Genomic DNA, 26,915 nt, shown 5'->3' with positions numbered 1-26,915 from the left:
GCACCTGATGGATTGAAGGGCAGCGGGGAGGGAGCAGGTCTGCACTAGCCACAGGGGCTGTCCCTCACTCTGGAGCACAGAGGGGGAGCCTGAGGTGTTTGCCACAACTCAGCATATGAAAAAGGTTTCTTTTGAGTCTAATAATAGTGGGTTTTTTTACTGAGAGATTGATTCTGTAACCTTTGCTTATCCACACAGGTCCAGCAAACTGGAAGGGAGGAGGCCTGGACATGTTGGTACATGAAGTCCTACCATCACATCGGCTCTGCACTCTGGGGGGTTAGGTATGGGAGCTGCAGGAGCAGAAATTCTGTGTGATGGAGAGCTAATGATGGACTTAGCCCTGCTGCTTGGCCAGGGGAGGCTGGTTCTCTGCAAACAGGACACCTGTCCCCATCAAACCCCAGGAGGTGGGAAATAATGAACTGAAGATCTCCAGGAGCCGCAATGGATGTGGTTATTTCCAGTCAGTTGTGTTAAAACTTTCCTTTTTGTCTTGCAGAGGAGAAGTGTGTCTTTGTCCATCTGTTCTTGTAGAGACTGGGCATCGCAGGGGGGCTCTGGCTGGAAGCCCCCACGGCAGGAAGGTGCCTCCTGAGCACAGGGTGAGTTGTCACATTGCCTGTGACATTCTCCTGGGGACTCCCCTGCTGTCCTGTCCCTGTGCACAGCAGCCTGTGGAGGAGCTGGGGGGAACCAGGGTGATCCACACTCCTTGTTCAGGACCGAGGCTTCTGCAAGGGATGGGCAGTGCTCCTGGTAGTGGGGAGAGAGGGATGTTTCCCTTAGAACCTGGGACACTTCCGAAGTTACTTGTTGGGATTTGCACCCACAGCCACCAGCCAGGAAATGGAGAAGGGGAACAGCACCAGTGCAGTTTCCTACGCAGGAATCTGCTCTGGTCTGAAGTCTGGCTGCAGAAGATGGGCCTGGATGGTCACTGCCCTCACCCAGATAACAAAATGTGAGAATGATCTCGAACACTCCTCACAACACCGTGACCTCCCTTCCCTGCAGCACAGCTTTTCTCAGGACAGTCTCCAAACCCAGCCCCAGCTCCCTCTGCCTGCGACTAATGGAGCACACGAGGGATAAAGCCCTGCTGCCACTGCCCCGGTGGTTTAGGGTCTGTATTTTTTTGCTCTTTGCATTGCAGAGAGAGCCAAGGGGTGAATACATCGATGTTGTGAAGGATGCAGGGGGAACGCCCACTGCTAGTAATGTCCAGTCATCTCATTGTTAAAATGTCTATGAAAAGTTAATGCTGACCCAGGATTTTCCAGAAGAATAATAAGTTAATGAAAAATGTTGATTTAAAAAAAAAAAAATAATCCAAGATTGATTTTACAGTCCCAGGGTTAAATTGAATTTGTTGACATTTTCAGAGAAACCTGTCCAACCTTTGTGTTCTAATTGTCTTATTGATTTACTTATAAATCGATATAAATTGAAAATATATAAGTGTAAATATACATGAAGAGAAATGTCAGCACAATGTTTTCTGTCTGAACAAATATTCTAAATTTTAGAGAACTCAGAACACAAAGAAGTGCTGGAGCCTTGTTTCATTCACACAGCACAAGCTGTTACGGAAAAGCATTTGTCACCAGCCAGTTACAAGTAAGAAAAATAATACTCATTGTAGTGGGTGAGCATTGCACTGGTGGGAGGCACACTGCCTGTGCTGTAACTGATAATGAGTAAAACTTTTTGGAAAAATTCATGTGTGTATATGGCAAACTGAGTTGCAAAAGTACTTCTAAATGGTTCTCAAATTTTTTGTTTCAGACTTTAAAAAATTTATCTCACTTTGTGTGCCTTATATTTGTTTTATTTTGCACTAAGCTGTGATATCATAATGCTTAAATCTGGAGAACATCTGCTACAAACAAATTACTGAATTGCTTTTGGTTCCTTTGGTATTCAAATGCAGGAGCTGTACACAAACCAACGAGAGACGCTTTGAAATGCAAGGAAGGTAAGACATTTCCATCTCAACAATACTTTGTACTGATTTCACCAATGAAATAAAATTAACAGAATATTGAAGTTTTTAGTTTATGTCCTGTTATAGAAGTGAATATTTAGTGCATGTCATAAATAAAAATTGGGAATATATGGTGTAAATTTCATCAGCTTCAAAGTCCAAAAGCAGAATTTCAGAACTTAAAAATTCCCTTTTCTGAGAGCACATTTAATCCCCATGTGGAACAGAAATCACATTCCAGCCTTCGAAGAGGCTATTCCAGGGCTTGATGCCTGAAGACATCACTGCAGAAGCGGGTGTGACGTTGCAGAGACCTGCAGGTAATTTTAGATACAGTAAAAGTCACATTCAAAGACGTCCTGTTCCTTTACTGCAGCTTTGCTCTGGGTTTGGTACGGATTTACAGTGCCTGGGGGAGCTCTGTGCTGACATTGTGGGAGCACCTGGCCAGCTCCTGTGTCCCCAGAGCCGCAGCAAGTCCTGGAGGAGCTGCCTGTTCCTGGTGCAGCTGAGTGGAGCCAGAGGACTGGGCAGGAAATTTTGCCAGCTGGGAACTAAGCCAATGTTTCACAGACTGGATGAGTCCCTGTGCATTAGCTGTGCCTTTCCTCCAAGGACGAGTCTGTGGAGGAAGGAGATGCCTTGTTGTAGGGTTTGGAGAAGGTTACCAGCAGTGGGCTGGAGCTGCCTTGGGGGAAGAGCCAGAGGTGTCTCATGGCACTAACACCGTCTGGAAGGGATAGGCAAAACCCTGCCTGGGTCTGTGTCAGTAGAGAGAACACAGAAATGTGACAAGGCTGGTCAAACCTGTTCCCTGTGCTGGGATTTCAAGTTTTTTTAGTGCTTGGCAAAGAAGGGGCAATAGTAGTCTTTGGCTGATCTTCTGTGGTTGTGCTTTCCGGGTATTTTGTGTCCTGCTCTGTGGGCACCTGGGCCCTGGCTCTCAGGTTTCTTCCCTGTTCCCAATGAGAGGCAGCACTGCAGCTCTCAAGCCCTCAGCTTCCACCCACCACACAGGCAGAGCTGTGAATTAACCCAGGGGACAGCTGGCACTCAGATATTGGGGTGCTGCATGGGAACAAGCAAATGGGCTGAGGCTTCCATGGGGAATAGGCTGTATCCATCCCATGGATCGAGGCACCTCTGAGTGCTCCCTACTCCCTGCAGGGAGCTGGGCAAAATAGCCAATATTGTCATCATGTGTGGAACATATGGATGTGTATGGATGTATGGAATATAAGGATAATGTAACAGATTCTGCAGATTCTGTAGTAACAGGCTATACAGGCTGTTACAGGGCATTTGGGGATCAAAGAGTTTGGAGTACTAGGACAAGAGTCTCCGGTGCAAATGGTTTGCTTCCATAGAGCATGTGCTGGTTATGCCCTGGACAGTCCCTGCCTGGCAAATGGAAAACAAAAGGCTGTGGGCTTGCTCAGCACTGCTCAAAATTTAATCAAATGCACCTAGAAAAAAATGTAGTGGTAAGTCCCATTGCATTAATGTTTATTAGACTTACATTTTCCTAAATGTGACATGGCATCAGGTGTGTGTCTCAAGACTGCTTGTTCGGACATCACAGGGAGGAGTGCAGTGTTCCCAAAATGGCCCTCAGTTTCCCCAAAGCACGTTCAGTAGATGAGCCTTGCAGAGACCCAGTTGGCCCCAGCCAGGGTGGCATCTGAGCCACGGGGACAGCTGGGGACACTGCTGTCACTTGTCATTCCACCGTGTGATGCAGCCCAGCAGCTCTGGACACGAGTACAGATCACCAGGGTTGCCAGGCTGGAAGCAAACCTGCACAGCAGTTTTAGGGGGGTGCAGCTTCTCCCATCAGCCATTGTTATGTGAGTGCTGACTGCCTGCGTGTGGCACAGAAGCAAATTATAAATAACTGCAGGAGCTGTTCCTTCCCTCTGATAACAAGGCCAAAACTGCACATCAGCTTTATTGCGTCTTGTGCCGATCTCCCAGTTCACTGGCAGGCAGAGATAAGGCCCTGGCATACACAAATTACCAGTGATAGTCGTACCAAGGCTCCTGCCAGGGCACGTGGGTACTGATGGTCCCCGTGGTGGGGACATACTGGTCAGTACTTTTCCAGATGCCGCAAAGCTTCTTCAGGGGCGTGTGATGATCTGGCGTAACTGCAGATGTAGCAATAAATAGGCTACAGGGCCTTTAAGGACACCAGACATTTTTTCTCTGTCAAATAATTATCAGTCTCATACCCAAGGGCACATTCTCCATCAGCTCACGAGTGTTGCAATGATTTTGGTTATTTTATTTGTGCCAGATCTGAAGGTGCTTTATACTGTAACAAATATAAACTAAACAATCGTGAGGGAAAATGTCAGATCTTTTTCCTCCATTTTTATGAATTCCGTTTTGGTTTGGTGTGTGCATTCCCAGGCAGACAGGTTTATGTCTCTGACACAGATCAAGATCAAGGATGACCCTGAGAAGGAGTGGCCTGAAACCTGCTCTCTCCCAGATGCCCAAGGAGCATCACTCTGGCTCCAGCCCAGAGCCCGTGGGAGGCTGACTCCAGCTTCTCACACACAGAGGGCAGGGATCCCTGCAGGTAGCATCTTCTGAACTGTGGAAATGATGTTAAGACCTTTTCTGTCCTTTGAGATGCAAACCTGAAGGTAAGTCTGCAGTGATTTGGTTTTATCCCTTTAAAATATTTTCACAGTTTGGTGGGAAACTTCTGTCACAAAATTCTCTCCTTTTCCTTATTTCCACAGTGTTCGAAACAATCTACTCCAAAGGTAAACATTTCTGTGAATACTTCAGTAAAATGAAAGGTGTGTTTTGTGATACCATTCACAGCTTTGAAGACCTCTGAGTTCATGCCCTCAAAAGCAAGTGCAGCAGTGTTTTTGTTCCGGCTATTTACACCCTGTCAGAGCTCAGAGCTGAGTTAATGTTTCACCTCAGGCTGCAGTAAATTAGATAAAACAGTATTTCCTCATTCCCAGAATTACCCTTTTACATTGTCTGCACTGCTCCTTTTGCTGATACAGGAAAAAAACATTGCTTCATCCCTTTTAACAACTGTTGAGACTATTTTTAAACACAAAATATGTTTCTGTACTGGATTGCTTTTTGCTGAGGCATTTGTAAGACTACCAAACCTCAGCCCATGCTAAGTAATGAGAGCTGTCTTCCTGCTGGCAGATCTACCACCACTGTTTGGTAAGTTAAGAAAGGTAAACCCATGTGAACCTCGGTGATTTTTCCACCTCATTTTTTTTCACCCAAATGCAGGAAAGTCTTGCTCCTTGGACAATAATTTTGGAAATTCTGAAGTGCTCTTTGAGGAAGCTTTTCAAAGAGGTCCTTCCCAGTGGAGATAGCACACACGCACACCTGGCAGCTGACAAGCCTGTGCCTGAGGGACTCTGCCAAGGAGCAGCTCCCACGCCTGCAGTGCTGGAGCTCCTGGGGAAGTGCCATGGGACCACTGCTCACCTGTAACAGCAGAGGACAAGAGCTTCAGGTGAGGCATTTATCTGCTCTCTCTCTCTCTCCTCTGCTGTGAGCACACATATCCCACATGAATAACATGAAGCCACAGTCTTCCACTGTCCAGAACTCCTCAGCAAGAATTATTATTCTCAAATAGTGAAAATAATAAGAGGAGGGGTTGTCCTATAATCAACATCCAGCCACCTCAGCAGCAGAACACTGGGATGTGTCTGTGACAGCTCTCTGTGACTGTTCAGCACAAAATGAGAATCCAAAAGGTTTTGCATTGGGTACATTGCTGCAGTGCTTGGAGAGATGCTGAGAGCTGTGGGGGTCCTTGCTGCATCCTCACCTCCCAAGGCTCTGTGGCTGCTCCAGTGGCCCTGGGATGGATCCCACTGGTCAGTGCCATCTCATTTGCAGAGAAGCATAAAGCAATCATGGATTAATTTAAAGTGTTTGGGGAAGTTTTTTAAAAATATTCCCCACCCCCCTCTTGACAGAACAATATAGGCCTAGGTCCTTTGGGGGGAAGTTAAACTAAAAGAAAGTATTTTAATTAAACTTCTTTGATGTTTATGGCATTCAGAACAGTTCCAAATACCAGGCACCACCAATAGAGATAACTTTCTGTCTCTTGAACATGCAAACTAGAAGCTAGTACTTAATGCAGCTCATTTAATGAGTACATCTTGAGCTGATCTGCTGTCTCAGAGTGTATTTTGTCCTATTAACATAAAAGTACGCAATTATTCCAATAGATCCTAATCTGGTGTAGTTAAAATATCTGCCCAGCTTTTGACAGCTGAAGTCACTTGTATGGATGAAATATTTATTTAACAAGTTAGGGAGCAAAAAGGAATGACATCATATCAGGTAAAAGCTTTGGCCAAAGATAAAGCCACAATTGTGCATTTATCTGAGATAATAACAAAACGTTGTGCACTTAAAACTGAGTGTCCAATTAATTGTCAGTTCCCAGACTCATTCCTGTATCTGACAAGAGGGTACAGCAACCTTTTTTTACATTTAAATTGTATTCTTTATCTTTGAAGTGAAGTTAAAAGGCATGAACACTGGGTGCTGATGTGCACACAGATAAAATGTTTTCAGCTGGTAATAGGCAACGAATGAAATAGGGTTACAGATTGGAAAAAAACATTCCTGGTGTCAGTCCAGAACTTTTGCTCTTACTTTAAATGTTGTTTTGGTTCTGGTATGAGCATCACTGGCCCGTGGGCTCTGTTCAGAACACAGCAGGATTGGTGACAGAGCACTTGCTGTGAGCCTTTCGTGTTTCTCAAAGAGCAGCTGGAACCTGCAGGACATTTCACAGCAGGAGCTGCCTCACCGTGAGCAGTGCCCGGTGTTGGGAGGGGGTGTTGCAGAGTGCTGGGCACCCCGGGGCTCTGAGGGGGCTCTGGGCTGCCCAGGGGTGCTCCTGCAGAAACAACAGTGAGGGGACCCACAGCCCTGCTCCCCTGTGCTGGGGCAGCCTGGCCCCCGCTCTGCCGTCCCATGAAGAGTGAGGATGGCGCTTGAGGCACAGAGACGACAGGGCTGTGTGTTTGCTTGGCTTCTAACTAAGCAATTAAATACACTTGGAACTGTGGGGAGAAAAAATTGCAGTCTTGGGCCTGCTATGTAAATAACAGAACAAAATACAGCCCCATTGATGGCATCTCCCACAGCTGTGGGGTTTGAGCTGTGGTAGGAGCCTGCTGCATCCAAGTCCCTTTTTGAGAGCAGGGGGAAAGAGCAGAGATGATGTGGGGATGGGGCTTGGCACTGAGGGTATTTGTCTGTTCTCTTCTGTTCTGGGAAGGGAAGGGAAGGGTCACTACCTGAGTGTTCCCTGGCAGAGGTCTCAGCCGATGGTGATGGCTGAGCAGCACTGCAGCCTGGGACCAGGGCCATGGGTGGGAAAGCACAGACTAAGAGTGGTTCCTGTGCAGTCTGAGGTTTGAGGTTTGAGCTTTGTGTTTGCTTTATCATTTCACCCAAAAAAAGCTTACTGGTAACGACTGAGTGGTTTATTTTCTCTGTTGCTGTAGACACCGTTGTCAAGTCACAGAGTTTGCTGTAAATAAGTCTACAGTATAAAACAGCATTTCTTCTCTTAGAATGTCAGTTTTCTGCCTCCTCCTTCTAGCCTGTCTTTCAGGCATTTATTTTGGAAAATCTAGAAAGATAAGTTATGCGATGGTCTGGCTTGGCAGTCACCTTAAAGGCTGAAGGGGGGCAGTACTGCTGCTGTGATGGCATTTCGCTCCAGGTCGCTGCTGGTGCCGAGCCTCCACCTTGCCCTGCCCACGCTCCTTTCTGCAGGTAGTCTTTGGCAAGAGCCCCACCCTCACCTCTCCTTGGAGCACGAGTGGGAGTTGCTGTTGTTTGAAGCTGCCAGGAGCCCAGTGCACAACTACAGAAAATAAATGTGCTATGAACTGATTGATTTATCTGCATTTTCCCGGCAATTAATTCTGCTTTTGGGAGACAGAACCAAAGCAGCAAGCAGGCTGTGAAGCTGGATCGGGGCTGATAATGCGTTCCTCCCTCCATGGCCCTGTGGTAGCACGCAGAGCAGCTTGTTAAGGAATCATCTCCCCCGGGATCTGCCGGCCCCAGCGAGGATCAGCCCCGGCTGCACCGCGGCAGAGCCGAGCCCGGCGGCGCCTGGACAGAGCGGGGACCCCGAGGTGCCGGGACAGGAGGGGTGGCAGCAGGGGCTTGGACGGGGTGGTCACCTGCTGTTGCCCTCCCACGAGGCTGCGACCTGCTGCTCAGGGCTGGCAAGTCACTGCTCTAACCTTACCTTGTGCAGATTGCTTTGACACTCATTATTACTGCACAGATACATCTTCCCATTACCTGAAGAGCTCAGTGGCCCTAAATGTGACACAGCCCTGTGCTGGTGGCTGGTGGTGTCTGTGTGGGCTGTCCGGGGGTGAGCATTGGCCACTGGGCAGTGGGGCCAGCTCAGGGCTGGTGGCTGCATGCGGCTGTAAGTGTAAGGCTTGTGGGGAAACAGAGGCAGCTGGGAGGATTCTGACCCAGGATTTGGGAACTGGTGCCCACAGGTGCTGGTGGATGCCCGAGGTTCCCGGGGTAGTGCAGGCACCACAGTCGGTTCTCGGTCCTGGGGATGTGGTGGCCAGTAAGGAGGGGGGAGAGAGAGCTGTTCTTGCCACTGCTTGTCTCCCCTGCTCCCAAGCGGGCTGCACCCCCTCTCCCTGTCTGCACTCTCTTTTTGTCTGAGTTTCTCACTCTTGAGACTTATATTAAATTTATCCCAGCCCTCAGGGAACTCAAAAGGGAATTCAGATGCTGTAGGTAAAAGCTACAGCATACAAGCAGTATTCCTGCTGCGAGGGTTTGGGTCATAACAGTTCAGCAGCTCACTGATACATCCCTTGGGAATGCAACAGGTCCATGTGCAAACCCAGTGCAGCAAAGAGAAGACAATGGAGGAGGAGGCTGCTGCCAAGGCAAGCTCCTCGAGCTTCTTGTAAAATTCTGTGTTTCAGGGCCTCCGTGTGTGTGGCTTTTGATGGAGTTTTCCTCTATCTAGGGCAAAAGAAGTGAGCTGAATCTATGGTCTCTTCTACAAACCTTTGTGTTTCAGTCAAGTGGAATCAGTGTGGCTCTTTTTGAACCCTGGACTGTGTCCTTTATGTGTATCTTGCAGTTCAGGGCTGAACTGTTTGTATGTACAAACTGAAAAGTAACAACCAGAAACATTGCATCCACTTTTGAGAAATAATTGGACCTCGAGGCAAGGCAGAATGGCTCCCTCCAGCCTCGGGGATGCAGATGAAGTTTCTCAGAGCTGGTGGCCGTGCCCACCTCCTACCAGCACGGATGGGAGCAAGGCAGCAGCACGGCGCTGCTGGCCGGTGCCACCAGCCTGCTCCTCCTCGTGTCCTGCAGGTGCCCTGTGCTGCAATTAACAATTTTCCAGATACTTCCCCCTCCCTTCTGAAAGGGATGCCTTGAGTTTAAAACAAAGCAGTCCATTTAAAACAAAAGAGTAATGAATATGGCAGCCCTTGCTCTTTTGCAAGTTTAAACACCTCATCTTTCCTCAAAGAACAGCTCTAAATCATTTTATTTGCAAGCCCTAAGCAGGAATTTGTATTCATGGTAAGACACTTATTGAGTTAATTTATTTAAGGCTGGGGCATAATTTCTAATAGTGGAGGAGTCCCTAGGCCCAGTGCAATTGTCTCCCTGATAGGGCATTAATATTTTAAGGGGTTATAATACTCTGTCAATTGATCTGTGTCTTTTAGGAAGTAGGTTAGCAGTTATTGATGGTCACTTGTGTGAAGGATTAGCTTAAGTAAAGCCGGTGCTTGGCAGAGCAGTGCCTGCCCCCGGGCCAAGTCCCACGCCCCGGCAGGAGGGGGCCCAGGGTCTGGGGCAGTGGGTCCGAATGGAATGTGGAGAAGGCGGAGGGAAAATGAGGCAGTGCACATGTGGAGGGTGCTGCTGCTGCTGCTCCACGGTGCCGGGCTCAGACAGCAGCAGTGGGAGCGCTGCGGTGCCTTCCTGTGGCTGCCGGTGCTGCTGCCCGCCAGGATTTCTTGGGGAAATGTGAGCCTGGGTGTGACCTGAGCGAGGAGGGTTGGTACGTGTTCTGCAGGAGGCTTGTTCATCTTGACACACAGTCTGTTACTGATGCCACTCAAGAGACGGATAACTTGACCTCTGAGTACCTTAATTGCTCTGTTCTTAGAAGTGGGGAACATTTATGCTATTTCTTGAGTGATTTAAAATGAGGACAATTCCAAATTTAAAAAAATTCGTGCTTGTTTTACTACTGTATTTAATTCCACATTGCACTAGAAAACAAGGTGCTGAATGGCCTTTAAAAACAAGGTAATGTGGAAACCAATCCAGATGAAATACCTTTGGTGAAGTCTGTCTCAGGGAAGGGATGACAGGACCACTGAGACCTGGGCAGAGTTGGCCAGGGCGTTTTCAGACCCTCCAAGCCCTTGCTGAGAGTGATCAAACTGTGGCAGAGCCGTGGCCTGGCATGGGGGACAGTGTGAGCAAGTGCTGCAAAGCTGCTGCCAAAGTGTTGGCAAGATCTGACAAACCTGAAAGGGTATCAAGGTGCCTTTGGAGGCTGTCACCTTCTGTTTAGTGTTTCAGCTTTTATGTTTTCTTATACTCATCAGAGGCCCTGAGCTGGTGGAAAGCATTGACTGTAGGAACATGAGTGACACAGAGGCCATCTGAAGGTGGCTGTGTTGGGCCACAGCTCTGCCCCTGGGACACCAGCACACACCCCCTGTGCTGCATGGAGCAAGCCAGAGATAAACAGCATGAGTGGCTCTTGGATACAAATCCAGTGTCACAGTGGCAAGCAAGTCAGTCACAGCTTTTCAGCACTGAGTGTGTTCTAGCTATTGTCCAGCAGTGACTCTGTTGGTGCAATGAACTCTTGGCAGCTCTAAGGTCACCTGGGTAATGAGCACACAGGGACTGGACTGCCAGTCACTGCAGCCAGGTAACCCTGCCATGCCAAAGGGCTGGACAGCATTACTGGTGTTATAAAGAAAGATGAATTATTCATAGTGGGCTACAGTGGCCTTTCGTGGGTGTGCTCACTGACTCTGAGGATAAGGTTTTACTTACACCTCTTACTACAATAGGTAAAAGCATTTATCAACTGAAAGCTAAATTCTGCTCCATCAAATGCTGGTGCTTTGTGTTTCTAATGTGCATGGCTTATTGTGGATATTGAGTATTTATTGAGGAAAACTGAACGTTGGCATGGAAGGACGTGCAGCTGCAGTGCAGTTTTGACTGTGCTGTCTGCAAGAGCAAAATAAATGTTCTGGGTAAAAGTGGGCTGTGGAGGTGCTCAAGACATTATGGGGCTGGTTTTCACCCAAAACTTCCTGCGGTGAGGAGTGTTTCACTGCCCTGCAGAAACTCAGACTAATAGATGTGTAAGATGAATGATTGTGTCTGAGTTGTGCTCCTCGAGGCCCCATCTCCTGTTTTTTCTTTACGTGCTCATCTGTCAGTGTGTTGTCAAACCTTCAAAGCTGCGTCACTGGCAGCTCTTTTCACCCTCACTCCCTCCCTTCAGCCCCGCCGGCTCCTTTCCTGTCCTGGGCAAGTGCTGCCGAGGCAGGCAGGTGCTCAGCCAGAGTGGAGACAAAATAAAATGATCCTGTCCATCACTGCTTTTCTCCTGGGAGAGGTCACTGAGTCCCTGCTGCTTTTCCCCTGCAGGGGTGGGCTGGGGCACGTAGCAACTGCTCGACTGCATGGATTGAGTGCTGAACTCCCCCAGCTGTGCCTGCCAGTACAGGGCTGCAAGGGAAACCAGTTCCCTTTGTCAGCACCTGTGGGAGTAAGTGCCATCAAAGATGACCAAGAGAAGTAATCCCAAATTACCCAGTACACACAGCTTATTTTACATTTATCTGTTACCTGGAGGCTTGGGAGAAAACTTTCCACATGTTGACTGAGGATTTTGTGACCATGTATTTGCTGTAGCCTCTTGGTGCATTGACTATGCCCTTGGTCTGATATAATGTGCAAATAATCAGATGTCTGATGTGTTTTCTCTATGTGTTCCTTTATCTTGGTGCTCCTCTGTTCTGTTCACTCAGATGACACACACTCTTCACAAATTCTACTTACTTGAGAATCTTTCTGTAATAATATATTTTATTCTGCATTTCCCACTCTAGCACACCCTGAACTGAGCAGAGCACTCAGTAAAGATCCTCAGTAATCCTCCTCTGCTTTACCTGGCATTGGAAGCAAACTTGGCATCAGTTGTGCTGGTACTGCCATCACAAGTGCTGCTGTTCTGTATTGCCTGGGCCATGCTTTCACTGACCAGACACAAATGTCCAAACTAAACAGTGTTGAAGGTTATGTTTTTCTGTTAAAATGAAACCCTTTACTGCACAGAGAGACATAAATACACAATCTTATTATAATTTCTTCCCACTACTGGTAATATCTGATGAAAGCCCCTGCCCTTTAACAGCAGAATTGCCATTGCATTAACTGGCACACTGAGCAGTGAAGAAATGCTGTGGTTATATTCATCTCTGGGCACTGGTATCACCTTTTTCTTGCCCAGGAGTACTTACAGATTTCCATTTCGCTGCCTCCCAGTCTTTGATATATTTATTATCATTACAGTCATCCTGTGCAAAACATGGGATATTAATGAGGAATGCTCATGAGAGGTTCCTCAGCTGAACATTTGTAAAATTAACATCTTCCTGCAAGTCATTTAAACAACCTGGACCAATCCTCCTCCTTTTCAATCAAAACTGTGGTCTAACATTGATGTGAGTGGGTAAATGATTCTCTCTCTGGTCCTGCATCATCACATTCTAGTGAGGAGCACTTGAGAGCATCTAAAAACATCTGTGTACCATTTCAGAGAATGGGCTAGAAGAAAAAAGCCTTGTTGGAAATTCACATGTTGGCCCAGTATTAGAGCATATCGTGTGTTTTGAAAAAACCTATCCTTTCTCCAGTGAGATGCCCTGCATTCATAGTACTTGAATGTTCAAGTGTTTTACTGGCTCTGTATGGACAAAGTTGTTATTTCCTAGAGCTCTGCTGTCCATGGCACAGCACCAGAGCTGGGCATCTAGCTGAGGAGGCAGAGTGTCCTCTGGGCTGTGGGGAGCTATTACAGGAAGGATCTAACATAGGCAGAAAATTTGTGATGTTTGAGTTATTATGGTGTGGCCACATTGGAAGCTGAAGCTCTAAATGCCAGATGTGATGAGAGAGGTGCTAGGTCTGAAAAAAACGTGTGTGATTGGAGCAGCACTTCCAGCAGGGAGCTGAAGATCAGAGTGGAGCAGAGCACAGCTCAGAGCTGCCACTGTGGCACCCACTCCAAGGCCAGCCCGAGGAGCCTTGGGCCAGCAGCCAAAACTCGGTTCCACTCCAAGAAAAGTCAACGAAACCCCTTTGAAGTGCAGTGACCTCAGCAGTACTGCACGCTGAGGGGCCTGCCAGCATTGCTGTTAATAGCAGGGCTTTACCCCAGGTACAGTCAATGGAGCACAGAGTTACAGCCCTTCTGTGGGGCTGGTTAGGGGAGCCTGGGACTAAAAGATGCTGGAAGTGCCATCTGTGGACAGGATCTCTCTTGGCTTCAGAGTCTGACTGCTCTGGGAACTACCCACGCATTCTCCTATTTAATAAATCCCTTCCCATGGTCTCATTCTCAACATCAGCTAATTGCCATCCCATACTGACAGGAGAGGAGCTAAAGCTTGTCGAGGACTTCAAGACCTGAGCTGTCACCAGGGTCTTCTATGTGGTGTTAAGATAGAACATTGCTGAAAAATGACACTAGCCAGGAAAAAGGGCAGGAGCCACTGTGTATCAGGAATGTTTAACATCACTCCATGATGGTTCTGACTGTGCAGCATTTCTTTTCCCTGTCTCCTTCCCTTAAAATAATTTTTCTTAAACCGCAAAACTTCGTCTTTCTTTTCTTCTTCACAGACAAGCAGAGCAAATACAGAAACAATCTCCAGAGATGTTCTGCAGATATTTTTCCTTCTTTGGTCTGTGTCTTTTCCTTCCAACCCAAAGGTAGGTGAAGGGTTTGTTTTATTTTAAAGGGAACTTTTGAATTATATTTCACATAAAAAATGTGGGTCAAAAGGAAACTATGCTTCCAGTTATCCAGCCCATCCTAATGAAGCAGGCTGCAGTCAGGGATGTGGTATAGGAGAGAGCAATCTGCACAGGTCCCTAAACCACAATGTATCCATTGACAGTGCAACGCCCGATTTCCTGCTCAGAACCAGCACAGTTTGTAGTTTTTTACCAGAAATGCCTCCCACAGGGCTCCCAGCTCTGTTATTACTGTCCTTGGACTTACAAGTCCCAAATTTCTTGAAGTATTTACATATATATTGTGCAAAACCTGGTTCTGCTGTAAGGTCCTGTTTCGTCTAAATCCTGCAGCTCCAAGGCCCTATTAACCCAGCTTTGAAGGAAACAGAAGAAAAAACCTGGGTGAGAGCTGTGAGTAACGCCATGGCTGCTTCCTGCCTAGAGCAGGGTCCTGAGACTGGGATCAGCAAAGGCTTTGCCTCCCGTCTCCTGCCCAAAGCAAGAACAAACTCTTAACCCTTCCCTTGGTTACACTTTCCTTGTGTGAGTGTGTGCCACTGCACCATAACACCTTTTACAGTCCAAACCCCTGTCCCTCTCACTGTCTGTGTGAGGGTGCAGAGCTGTCAGCCTCAAATGCAGCTCCTGCCTTCAATGTCCAGCCACAAAACATAAATTCTGACAGCACTGCACACAGAGCTTTGGGGGTGCCTGTGAGTGCACAGTCCTCCACCCTTCTTCCCCTGCAGTATTACTCCTGACAACAGCTGTAGGAGCTGACACTCTCATTTGAGGATGAAGCTTATTTAGGGGACTAGAGATTAGAGAGGAGGAGCTGTTGGGCTGTAAGATTTGTCTCAGGTTGTCATAAATGGGAGGAAAAAAGAAATGCATGTTCCTTATACAGACTGTACAAGAAGGGTGGGGAGGGGAGATTGGGTGTTATTGTAAAGGCTTGTGATCTACAGACCTTGCTTGATTTTTGTGATATTTTAAGAACATTCTTAAGATACCGTGTGTGCAACCTGTAGCTATCGGCTGAGGCAATTTGCCATTTTCCCACCTCTTGAAGGTGCTAATTATTCAGCCAAGACAGCAATGTGAGCAAATGCTTGTGATTTCAATTATCTACTTGGTTTTAATAACTATTTTATGCAGTTTGCTTGTTTGAGAACAAGCTGGAAACAGTTGCAGCTGCACACCAGATGTGCCCAGCCCAACATGTAACAGTTCGTGTTTGTGTCCCCAGGAGGTGCTCCCTGGGCCATGGATCCCTCTGGCACGGCAGGGACACAACATCGCTCCCCGGATTTGAGAACCTCACCACGGGGTACAACAAATACCTCCGGCCCTACTTTGGTGGTATGTTGGCTCCACACATGGGAGCATTTAAAATCAATCTGTAAGGCTCATGCGGAGGGGAGAGCAGGCTTTAAGCTTGCTCTAGGATACTGCAGTTTCAAAGGTTGTGTTTCTTTTAAATGAGTTGGTGTCCCAGGCTGCCCTCCTTTCTGTTGTCTTGAATAGCTGCACATATGTGTGGGGCTTGGGAACATGTCCAGCTGTGAGGTGAAGAGCAGGGAATTTATAAACTTTAGCATTTCTATGAAAGACCTGACCGAATAACTAAGTTCTGCTCTAACTGTAGAAGCTTTTGTTTAGAGCCTGACCCTTGTGAATTTCTGCTTTACTTTTGCTCATGTACAGCTATTACAGCTATTTATGCAGTTAAAGAGGAACAAAGCCGTTCTTCTTGCCAGGAACATTGACTTTTGACACATGGTTTCACTTCACACTGAGACACAAACCTGTTTCAAGCCCTGGTGAGACTGGAGAGTTGGGAGCAGGCAGGTATTGGAACTTACCTGAGGCTATTGAGCAATTTGGGTGTCAGGTCTCCCACCTTCCAGGTGAGTGCTGTCATCACACAGAGGAAAGGGTTTCTCAGAATGACATTCAGAACCTGAAAAGTATAACTGAAAGTTTAAGAAACAGCAATGACCATTTTTATTTCTATTAATTTTGGTTTTGTGCCCGAACTCATTAATGAAAAATTGATAGAAAAATTTCTCATCAGCTTTCAAAAGGTCTTGGATGTTTCCTGTTGTAGACTGACCTGCTGCTACTGGTAGCCCTGAGCTGCTTCCTTTTTCAGACCATGGTAATAAATTTCTGGGACAATACAGAATTTACCATCTTGTTATGCCGAGAATGCCTGACCTGATGCAGGACTAGAAAAGCTCCTCTAAATCCTGTGACACCAGTGAGCAGATGCTTCTTTGTGAGATAACAGAGATCAACTGCATGTGCAGCAAATGTTAACCGAGAAGGGTCAGGACTCTGGCGTGACCTCCCCCCGAGGCTGAGTCCTCACAGATGTGTCCCGTAGTCAGTAACTGCAGTGGGCTTCAAAATAGACAGAGATGTGAACAACAGCTACTTTAAAAAATACACAGCTTTTGTAAACGAAATATATTTATCAACATTTTAAAACAAACAAACAAAGCCAAAACCACCTGGAAAGAGATTTAGAAATTGTGTCCATTCGTGGTTCCTCGCTGTGATTTGGATGATGAAAAGGAGTTTCAGAGGTCCCACGAGGAAAGGCAGCGCTGTGTTGTCACCCAGGCAGAGAGGGCTGTGCTGGAGAGCGCCGAGCCGCGCTCGGAGCCCCGCGTTCCCCCGGCATCGGCAGAGCCCGGCCCGGCGCGGGGTCCCTGCTGTCCCCGTGTCGCTGTTTCCCCGTGTCCCTGTGTCCCCTCTCCCCGTGTCCCTGTGTCCCCTCTCCCCGTGTCCCTGTATCCCTCTCTCCCCGTGTCCCCCTCTCCCCGTGTCCCCTCTCCCCGTCTCCCTGTGTCCCCTCTCCCCGTGTCCCCGTGTCCTCTCTCCCCGTGTCCCTGTGTCCCCTCTCCCCGTGTCCCCTCTCCCCGTCTCCCTGTGTCCCCTCTCCCCGTGTCCCTGTGTCCCCTCTCCCCGTGTCCCCTCTCCCCGTGTCCCTGTGTCCCCTCTCCCTGTGTCCCTGTATCCCCCTCTCCCCGTGTCCCCTCTCCCCGTGTCCCCGTGTCCCTCTCTCCCCGTGTCCCCTCTCCCCGTGTCCCTGTATCCCTCTCTCCCTGTGTCCCGTGTCCCCTGGCCCGGGCGGTGCTGCTCTCTCGCGGTGGATCCCGGCAGCGACGCTCGGTTTTCGGATCCGTCAGGTGGGAGCTGAAACCCGGCAAAGGCTGCTGCTCCTCTGGATTTCAGTGCCTGCTCTCGGGAATCAGGGACCTTCTCTGCCTCTCGCTGCATCCTCCCCAGGAGCCGGGGCTGCCAGCGCTCCCTGAGCTGTGAGAAGTGCTCTGCGCAGAGGTCCCTGGCCTGGCTGCTCTCTGGCTAGTGTGGGCTGTGAAGCAAGGAACAAAGTGGCCCTGGCTGCCTGTCCAACAGCAAATGCCACTGAAATGCTGCTGATTGATACTGCTGAGCTTCACAGCCAGTGCTGCTGGATATTTTGCCCCTGCTACCATCACCAAACACAGAACCACAGCCTCCTAACAGTGACAACTGTACTTTGGATCATGTAATTTGTGACCTTATTGCTCTGAAACTGTGTCTGACCCTCTGGGCCTCTGCAGTTTTAGAGACAGCAAGTGAGACTGAGGACAGTGCCCACCCTGCAAAGTGTCCTGAGAGGCTTTACTGTGCCCTTCACACTCCCGTTCTCTCTGCTGAAGCATTTCTTTCCCTCTGTAGGAGAACCTGTACAGATTGCAGTGAGCCTGGACATCGCAAGTATTTCTAGTATATCTGAGAGTGACATGGTAAGTGAAAGATTTTTTATTTTACAAGGTAAGAATGAGATCTGCCTGGAAGACTTCGCATGTATTCCTGTGCGTTCAGCACAGAAATGGTCATTTTGAAACTGCTTTGCTGGTCTGTGGCCGTTGACCACTTTTCAGAGGTGGGGTGAAAACAGGACTCATGTATGACTGCAGACTGTGGAGATGCCATTGTAATGTGGGCTTACAAGTAAATAGAAGTGGTTCCAAAAGTCCTACTGGTCAAAAACTCATTACCTTCTGGAAATCAGGCCCTGTGGAAATGGAAAAAATCAGCCCTGTGTGGCATCCCTTTCCTTCATGTGGAAGCACTTCGTGTGGGATAGGGATGGCTCTGTTGCACGTGCTGACTCTGACTGAAGTCTTGAACAGGGTTTCTTCTCAAGGAGAAGAAGTAAGGCTTTGAGCTGTGACACAGTCTGAGGCTCAAAGGACTGGTCATCCCAAGAAAAGAAAGAAAATAAATTTAAATATATAGAGAACATCTTCCCACCACTGGTGAATCTGATTCATTCCACTTCTGATAATAGCTGGATTTCAAACACTGATCACTGAAAGCTCCTCTTTCAGATTGACCAAAACTATGGGCAACTTGGGTAAATTCAGCAAATAGTTTCAGTCCAAGCAGTCAGAAGTTCAGTCAGGAACAATTTCAACAGTTAACTTCTGCCTTTTTGAGACTACCACCACCAATTATTTTTTTCTACCTCCTCCCAACAAATTAATCAAGTTCACTAAATAAAATTTTGTAACTTTGCTAAAGCTATTCATTTTGGGGAAGGAGCAGAAGCAACAAAATCAGTTACTCACAAACCTCTAACTTAAATGAAGTGCCTCATAGAATAGTTCCTGTTCTGGATTTTTTTCTTGATGATCCATCTAAATTTCTCTGGCCATATAGGAAACATTGCAGAGACTCAATCTGTGCCTTGATAAAAGTTGGAAAATCAACCAGGATTCTTCACTTTTGCCACTACTATAACTCACTGTATTGAAAGCCATAACAACCCAATATTTGACATCACAGGCTGAAGATAAAATTTTAAAAGTTGCATATGCTGACACTGATACCCTTTAATTCCTTAAAACATGTGAAAATTGGAGATGGGATGAAGCAGAAGTGCTTGATCTTCCAGAGCCAGGCAGCAGTTCTGCGGTGAAATGCAGTTGTTCAGGCTGTTAGCACAAGCGCCCATGCCAGTCTGCCTGTGACACAGATGTTCTGAAAGTAAAAGGCTTTGACTGTGAGGAAGGAAGTGAAGTAGTCCAACAGTGCCTGTGGTATCCAGAAGTCTCAGCAAAGCATCACCTTCAGAGCTGAGTGGGTGCTGCTTATTCTTTTCTGTTGGGGCACTGTGAAAACGCTTCAGTCACTGCAGGTTGATTTTGGCAGGCCAAGCTCAAGTTAATCCCAGTGTTCTTAGATTCAAAATTCCTATTAAAATAGAAGGCACAAGCTTTCTTTTTTTCATTTGTTTGGGGTTTTATTAAGACCTTCCTGAAATAACAGGTGGGATTTACTTACCTTTTTTCTCCAAAGTGTCAATGCCTCTTCGATGACCAGATTTATAGTACGTGTGGAATTTCCCAGCTTTAGGCAATGACTGATCTGTAACATCACTGACTTGTGGGGTGGCCTCAAGTGTGTGCTTCCCAACTGTTCTCTTAACCTGCAAAATGGACACAAAAACATCATTTACAATCATTGCTCATTAAAAACTTAAAGCACTATAAGTATAATCTTTAGTCCTCAAACTCCACACCTTAGAGTGGAAGTGTATTAGAAATATTACAGAGTGAATAAAACTGGGATGAAAACAAAGCTTGAAGCTTGGTTGAACAAAGATGTGTTCTGTCCCTTGTCGCACACGTGCTGTGCCTGCAGCTGTGCCGGGCAGGTGCTGGACACGTGTCCTCCCAGGCTCTGCTCTCTTTGCCAGGATTACACAGCCACCATCTCCCTGCGGCAGCGCTGGACAGACCCACGGCTGGTCTTCCATGGCAACAAGAGCTTCACGCTGGACGCTCGCCTGGTGGAATTGCTCTGGGTGCCCGACACCTACATCGTGGAATCCAAAAGGTCCTTCCTGCACGACGTCACCGTGGGCAACCGCCTCATCAGGCTGTTCTCTAATGGCACTGTCCTGTATGCCTTAAGGTACAGAGACCTCTGGCTTTGGTGCTGCTGGCTCAGAATAGATTTCCAGAGTTACCCTGAACAGGAGCCGTACCAGCTGTCATGGGTCATGAGTTTGGGGTCAACAAGCCAGCTGTGACTATACTCTGCTGATCCATTTCCCCCTGTTCTGGCCTCCTGGAAATGCCAGTCAGGGATCAGGATCTCCCATCACAGTACTTGCTATGTCCTGAGACCTGCTCAGAAAGCTCATAAGTTTAGGTGTCACTGAGGAAAAGTCGAGTCAGATGGAGGAGGGGGAGGAATGGAAGGAGGACATCACAACAGTAAAAGTTTAACTGATAGTGGGAAACTATTTTCTTACCCAGTGCCATGTAGTGATGACTTCTGTTTTTTATCAAGAGTTGTATTTGTCCATGTACTGCAGGAATGTGCACTGCACTTGGGTTAGCAATTCCTGCAGTACTCTCCTTAGCTTGCAGTAACTGGGTCCCAGTTACCTCAGCTGCACAGAAAAACTCACCTACCTCCACATTAGAGCAAGCCAGAGCACGTGTGCAGTTAGTTACTGTGCCTCATGTTGCAAGTGGTGACTTCTTAAGATGTGCAAATTGTAGCACTAGGGGAAAAAAAAAGTGAATCTAAACTCTATATCCCAACAGAGCAAAGCAAAATTCCTCCTTGGGTTACGTTTTCATTGGGATGGCTGCAGAGAGCACTTGTTCTTAAGAAAGGTTCTCAGTTAATTAATTTCATAGGTTCAGATAATCTAACTGACAGGGCAGAGGCCTTACAATCCAGCTTGCTGTGTAAAACAGCAGTTTCATTACATGCTTTTATTGCAATTTTCAAAGTTCTTTCTCTGCCTACAGAATCACTACTACTGTTGCCTGTAACATGGACCTGTCAAAATACCCTATGGACACACAAACATGCCGACTGCAGCTAGAAAGCTGTAAGTATAACATTCTAGAAAACTCTAACTTTAAATTTGTTTATTCATAAGTAACTACACATGTTGTATATTTGGATTCAGCACAGAAAGCACAGGCTTTCTGAAGTAGACTTTTATTCCTGCAAATTATAATGTCCAGAAGAAAACAACTTCTGCATCATCATTCTTCAAATGTTTATGTTGTAATCCACAGTCCAGAGAACTCCTGTCACTGTGAAGTTTATGCAAAAAAGTGGTAATAAAGAATATTTTATTAAAGTGTAGGGAATTCAGTCTTTCGCAGAAAGGATGAAGTAATATTGGTTGCTTTTCAAAATTTAGGTCCTTTTGAACACACAGCTTCTTCAAAACTAACTTATGGGTAAGTGCAAGTACAGCAAGGAACAATTCTCACATTTTTAGGTAGCTACTACCTATTGCACCCCCCAAATCCCCACTGTAAAAAAGACATAAGGAAGGGTGGTTCTCACTAGAATTAAACATGGTTCTCAAATCATGAGCTGAAATTAGGGCAAACCCAGCTTTGTGGTACCTGCCCCTCCACTAGGGCTGACTGCTGCAGGAGTACAGAGGATGGGACCCTCATCAACAGAAGAGTCTCAGACTGGGAAGTCTCAAGAAGAGGAATTATCACTGAATTCTGCTCTCAGTTAGATTAAAAGCTCACCTATGGCAATGCTGGCTGAGAAAGACTCCAGGAAAAAGTAGGCCACTGCAGGGTTGTTACCCCAGAGCTCAGCCAGCGCAGTGCTGCTGCTCTGTACCTGTGATGAGCAGGCAGCCAGCTCCTGCTGCATGGCAAAAACCAAACTTCCACTATCTCAGCACTGAAAAGACCAGATTTTTTAACTTCTGGGGTTGCAGCGTGAAGCATCTAGGGAAGCACATATTATTTTCACATTAAAATCATATTAGTTCACCATGGTTAACTTTATTACAAAGAATAGCTCCTGAAATAATAATGATTGGCCTCTTCTGCTAAAGCGGAGCATGTTTAGGCCTGGTTTAAAAGTGATTGGGTCCTACATCATGCTCAGTTGCTGTATAATTCCAATGAAATTACATACATATTGCCCACTGGAGATTTCATTAGGATAAGTGCCCAGAAATAATGCTATTTAAATATACACCAGATGAATTAACAACAATCTATCACTTATTATAAAATTTTCCTGAGTAACCACGATTTATAAAACCACTTAGGAACTTCGAAAAGTCACATGCTTAGGATTCTACTCAGGGATTCATACTCTGGACACCTAATTTAGGAGTTCATCACGCCCAAGCTCTGGTAATTTGTGTCTAATAAGAAAACACAATTAGATGTAAATAGAGCTGCAACTGCATCTGATTCCTTCTACCAGGACAAATGGGTTATTATCAGAATCACAGTCCCTACACATGGTCTCAAAGAAGGGCTCTTAATAAAAGAATTAAATCAGTGAAACTGATGGGCTTGTTTCCTAAATTAAGTCAAATTTTTGAAGGGAATGTCAGGTTGGCAACTCAGTACAAGATTTATCTCTCAGACTGCAGTATTCCTCAGTCTGTCCTGAGGTCATGTCATCACTTACATCCCCGGAGGCAACCATTCAGATGGCATATACAGAGTCCCACTGCTTTTAGGCAGGAATTTGGTGTTACCTAAATCTTGTGTGCATTTATTTTTCCTCAGTAACTTAATGCCTTTGAGGATAGGAGGAATGATTTGCAGAAAAAGTTGTTTTTATGAGTAGGTTTTCTGGGCAATGTGTACCCAGTCAGAGGAGCCTGGTTCATAACCACATAGCAGTCTCAGCTATAAGTTCTCAACTAACTGAAAATGCATTTTCTGATGTTTTAAAGCACTTGAATAGATGACTCTGTGAAATGTGCTTCTGCTCCGTGGTAAGGGGCTCAGTGGGATCTGAATTCTCTTTTTTAGCCACTGTGTTCTCCTGCTCTCCCCTCAGATTGAAGAGACTGCATTTGAGGGTTAACCACTGCAGTACTTCTATCCTGCTGCATGTAATCAAGCTGTGTATGACAGCAGTGAATTATCTTTGAAAACATAAATACCCCACGTAAACAATTGAAATAGGCTCTCAGCAGCCTTGCACGTTGTGTGTCGTTCCCAGAGGTTTGTGCTCCTGTCCAAATCCTGAGCAGGAGACCAAGTGTGGTGAAGGAAGCACAGCCAGTGTCCTCTGTGGTCAGACACAGCTCAGGGGGCCTCTGTCCAGCCTGCAGTGCCAGCACCAGGGTTCTGCTCCCTGCAGGGGACAGAGCAGGGCAGCAGCTGGGCTTTCACTGGCCAAAGCAGTCACAAAGTCTCTGTGTTCTCCTAAGGGGGCTACAATGAAAATGATGTCACCTTCACCTGGCTGAGAGGAAATGACTCCGTCCACGGCATCGAGAAGCTGCGGCTCTCTCAGTACACGGTGGAACGCTACCACACCCTGGTCTCGAAGTCACAGCAGGAGACAGGTAAATTCTTGAGAGAAAAGAGCAGAGAAGGCTCTTGACTATTCCCCATCCCAACTCCTCTTGTTCCTGTGGGCCAGGATCTCTTGACTCAGGCCTGAACCAGCAAAGTCTTTAGCAGATCTTACTCTCACAAAAAGAGATGAACAGAAAGGTGATAAAATCCTATTAGTTGCAATCATTGCAATACAATTTCAATGTATGAAATCTTACACAGTTGCAATCTGTAAGATGGAAATCCACAGAAAGATGAAGGTTTAAAATATACTGTATTCATTTGATGGATTTTTAATTTTTTTTAAGTCTCCTTTTTTTTTTCTCCACACGTATCTGAAGAAACTCTATCCCTTTTATCCAGGTGTGCAGTCTATAAATACTGCGGAGAGCAATGTTTACAGTAACTAAGAGTAAAATTAATTTTTAAAATAGACATTTGTTTGTAAATTACAGTTCTATCATGATGGATAACATATTTTTGTAGATCAGAATTCAATATTTTTTTCATTATCAGTGTAAAATACTCTTTTCTCCAATCACAGACACTATGAAAGGGGACAAAACTTCCTTAGAATGACAAGGTTTTACGAATATCAGTGTTTTGTTGTTTTGTTGCATACACAGCCCATGAACAACATGGATTTTGTTTCTACACTTCAAAGGGAATTATTGTTTATAGAGCAGAACTATATCCTGAAAACACTACTGATCCAGCCTCAGAACCCTTATGTCAGTAGTTACAACTAATTGATTTTTAAAAGGTGACTGATTGTTTTTGAGCACAAAAAGATACCATTATCAAAGATCACAAATCGCTAATGAAAATGGCAGTCTAATTCTCTGTGATTATAAGGTACTCAGATGCTTTGGAATGTGAGCCAGAGCCTGCTGACATCAAGAGACAAATGTTTTGTCTGATTTTCAGCCACCAGATAAGGCTGAACTTGGTAGTGCCCTTCAGAGCAGGTGTTGGGAAAGGTGTGCTGTGCTGAGAGAGAGAGAGCGGGTGAGAGCATGGGCCCTGCTCTGCTCTGAGCTGTAACATTCCCGCTGTGCTCAGCTGCAGGAGCCCCTCTGCAAGGCGTGTGCTGTTCAGATGCCTCTTTGCCTGTCCGTGCTGTGTGTGCCCCTCGTGTGGGGTGTGTTGGCTGTGTGTCAGCTCTGAGGGGGTCCCCTCGTGTGGGGTATTACCTCCATCAGCTCTCTGAGGTGGAAGCAAGGCCTCTCCCATGGTTGTGGTGCGGCTCTGCTGAGCTACATCAGCTGAAGGGCCAGTGCTAGGCTGTCTCAATTTCACTTCAGGTGTCCTTGGGAATCTCACATTCACCAAGTCTCTTCCTTTCATGAACAGGCAGTTACCCACGACTGATATTACAGTTTGAACTGAGAAGAAATGTCCTTTACTTCATTCTGGAGACCTACATACCTTCCACTCTGCTTGTCATGTTGTCCTGGGTTTCTTTTTGGATCACACTGGACTCAGTGCCTGCAAGAACCTGCATTGGTGAGTTACTGGCTGAGGAAGTGAGAAGATTTAAGCAGGCAGAGGAGCCTTTGAAGGCTAGGCTAGCTTTTCTTGAGCTGCCTGCTCAGGGATAAATGGTCTGCTTGCCTTGTGCTGTTCCTTGGGGCAGAGCTGGTTTGGTGTGGAGGAGATGCTGTGGCAGGGATATGTGCCCACCTGCAGGGCTGTGTGTGGCCAAGGCTCCCAGGAGATCCACTGCAGAGAGTAGAGGACAGAGCACACGATCTTTGTGATGTGCTTTGGAGGGAGCAGGATGGGGGTTTTTTTTACTGAAAGCATGAAAAAGAAGAGAGGCAACTGCCTGTTGGAGCCAAGCTGCCAAAGGCAGGGAGAGCCTGTGTGAAGCCGGTAGCTAATGCTACAAAAGCATTTCAGTTGCTGTGATGGATGATTTGGATTTGGTAAGAAGTGATGTGCTTTATCTGGCTAGCAATAGAGAGCAATGACATGAGCAGAAGGGTAGGCCAAGATTTCTCCCAAGTGTCCCCAAGAAAAGGTCTCTCTGTTTTCCAAGGAGTTACAACAGTGCTTTCTATGACAACTCTGATGATCGGCTCACGAAGTTCACTTTCGAAAACCAACTGTTTCATTAAGGCCATTGATGTTTATCTTGGCATCTGCTTCAGCTTCATCTTTGGTGCCCTTGTGGAATATGCAGTGGCTCACTACAGCTCATCACAGAAGTGTGCAGCTAAAGTACCAGAAGAGGTAAGGCCCGATGTACCTGAATAAGCACAGTGGTCTCGGACTAACAGCAATTAGTTCTCCATTAACTGAATAAGACTGATGGTCTTCCTGCTTCGGGTACAGTAACAATGCTTCTCCTGATTGGCACTAAACCTAAATTTTTGTGTGTAACAAACATATGAATAGCACAGGAGTGCTGTGTCTCTGGTGCACTTCTGAGCATCAGCCTTAGCTGACAGTCCTGTTGGGTTCATGGGACCACACTCAGAAGGGCACTTGGGCCTGGCACTGGAATTGGGTCCGTAGCCCTGAGTTGAGCTCATGTGAGCTCTTCTGCTCCTTTCAAATGTAGCCAGAGAAGAGCCAGTATAACACAACTCTTTGCTCTTCTATCAAACAGCTCCAGTAACTCCAATAGAGGGAGATACTTCCCTCTACCAGAGGAAAGCTGAACCCTTCTTCCTCCCTTCCAAACATCAGTCCCACAGTGTTCTGTGGGGATTGTGAGAGTGAGTTGTTCAAGGGCTCTGCTTTAGTGTGAGAAACTAAATAGTCAGGTATGACTGTAGTCCAGTGGTCATCAAGGACCTAAATCCTGTCAGGGGCAAAAGAGGTTTCCCACCTCAATACTGAGTTCCCCAGGCATTAAGTTACTGTGTAGACAGGAAAAGATGGGTATCCTGTAGGAGATGGATGTTGGATTACTCAAGACTTGCTCAAGGATCTAAAAATATCTCTGGAAATACAGTGGTGGAAACAGGCATCTCTGGGACCTCAGACCCTCCTAAGATTAGGGAGCAGCTGGCAGGTGTGTTTGAGTATTGGGATGACCACGTATGAAGCTGTGCTCTTATTTCTTTGTCCTTATGGTCTCCTTGCTCTGCAGGAGAAGACAGACCTTAAAACTCTTGTTTCCTAGGGGCCTGCAAATGAATTAACTGAAGAAATGGAAGAAGTTAACATCACCAACATCCTCAACAATTCCATCACCAGCTATAAACAGAAAATCAGCTTCACAAGCATTGAGATTTCCAGCGATAATGTTAACTGCAGTGACTTGACCATGAAAAGTCATGAGAAAATCAAATGTGTCTTGAGAAACAAAATGCACAGGATTATTGGTTATTTCACAATTCAGAACCCTGGCAATGTGGACCACTACTCAAAATTGCTTTTCCCTTTGTTTTTCATGCTGGTCAATGTGTTTTATTGGGCTTATTATCTATACTTTTAGTAGAAATTAATTG

At 46.5% G+C, this 26,915-nt stretch overlaps 1 protein-coding gene across 3 annotated transcripts; it reads left to right on the top strand.

Moving 5' to 3' along the window:
- Nucleotides 1-5,762: 5,762 nt before the first annotated feature.
- Nucleotides 5,763-26,902, top strand: GABRP (gamma-aminobutyric acid type A receptor subunit pi; the record flags this gene model as incomplete). Of its 3 annotated transcripts, XM_082291287.1 has the most annotated exons (11): nt 5,763-5,862; nt 13,970-14,059; nt 14,534-14,629; nt 15,339-15,448; nt 17,819-17,886; nt 19,845-20,062; nt 20,914-20,996; nt 23,325-23,462; nt 24,808-24,960; nt 25,496-25,689; nt 26,588-26,902. In XM_082291287.1, 10 exons carry the CDS (start codon nt 14,004-14,006, stop codon nt 26,900-26,902), a joined length of 1,431 nt encoding a protein of 476 aa, XP_082147413.1. The 3 variants fall into 3 exon arrangements, with proteins under 3 accessions (XP_082147413.1, XP_082147412.1, XP_082147411.1); XM_082291286.1 differs by lacking the exons at nt 5,763-5,862; nt 14,534-14,629 and having other exon boundaries at nt 14,004-14,059; XM_082291285.1 differs by lacking the exons at nt 5,763-5,862; nt 14,534-14,629 and having other exon boundaries at nt 14,004-14,059; nt 15,336-15,448.
- Nucleotides 26,903-26,915: the final 13 nt, after the last annotated feature.

Source organism: Coloeus monedula (genome assembly GCF_965178545.1).
Source record: "Coloeus monedula genome assembly, chromosome: 15".
Lineage (NCBI taxonomy): Eukaryota > Metazoa > Chordata > Aves > Passeriformes > Corvidae > Coloeus > Coloeus monedula.
This window is presented reverse-complemented; position numbering and strand designations above follow the sequence as displayed.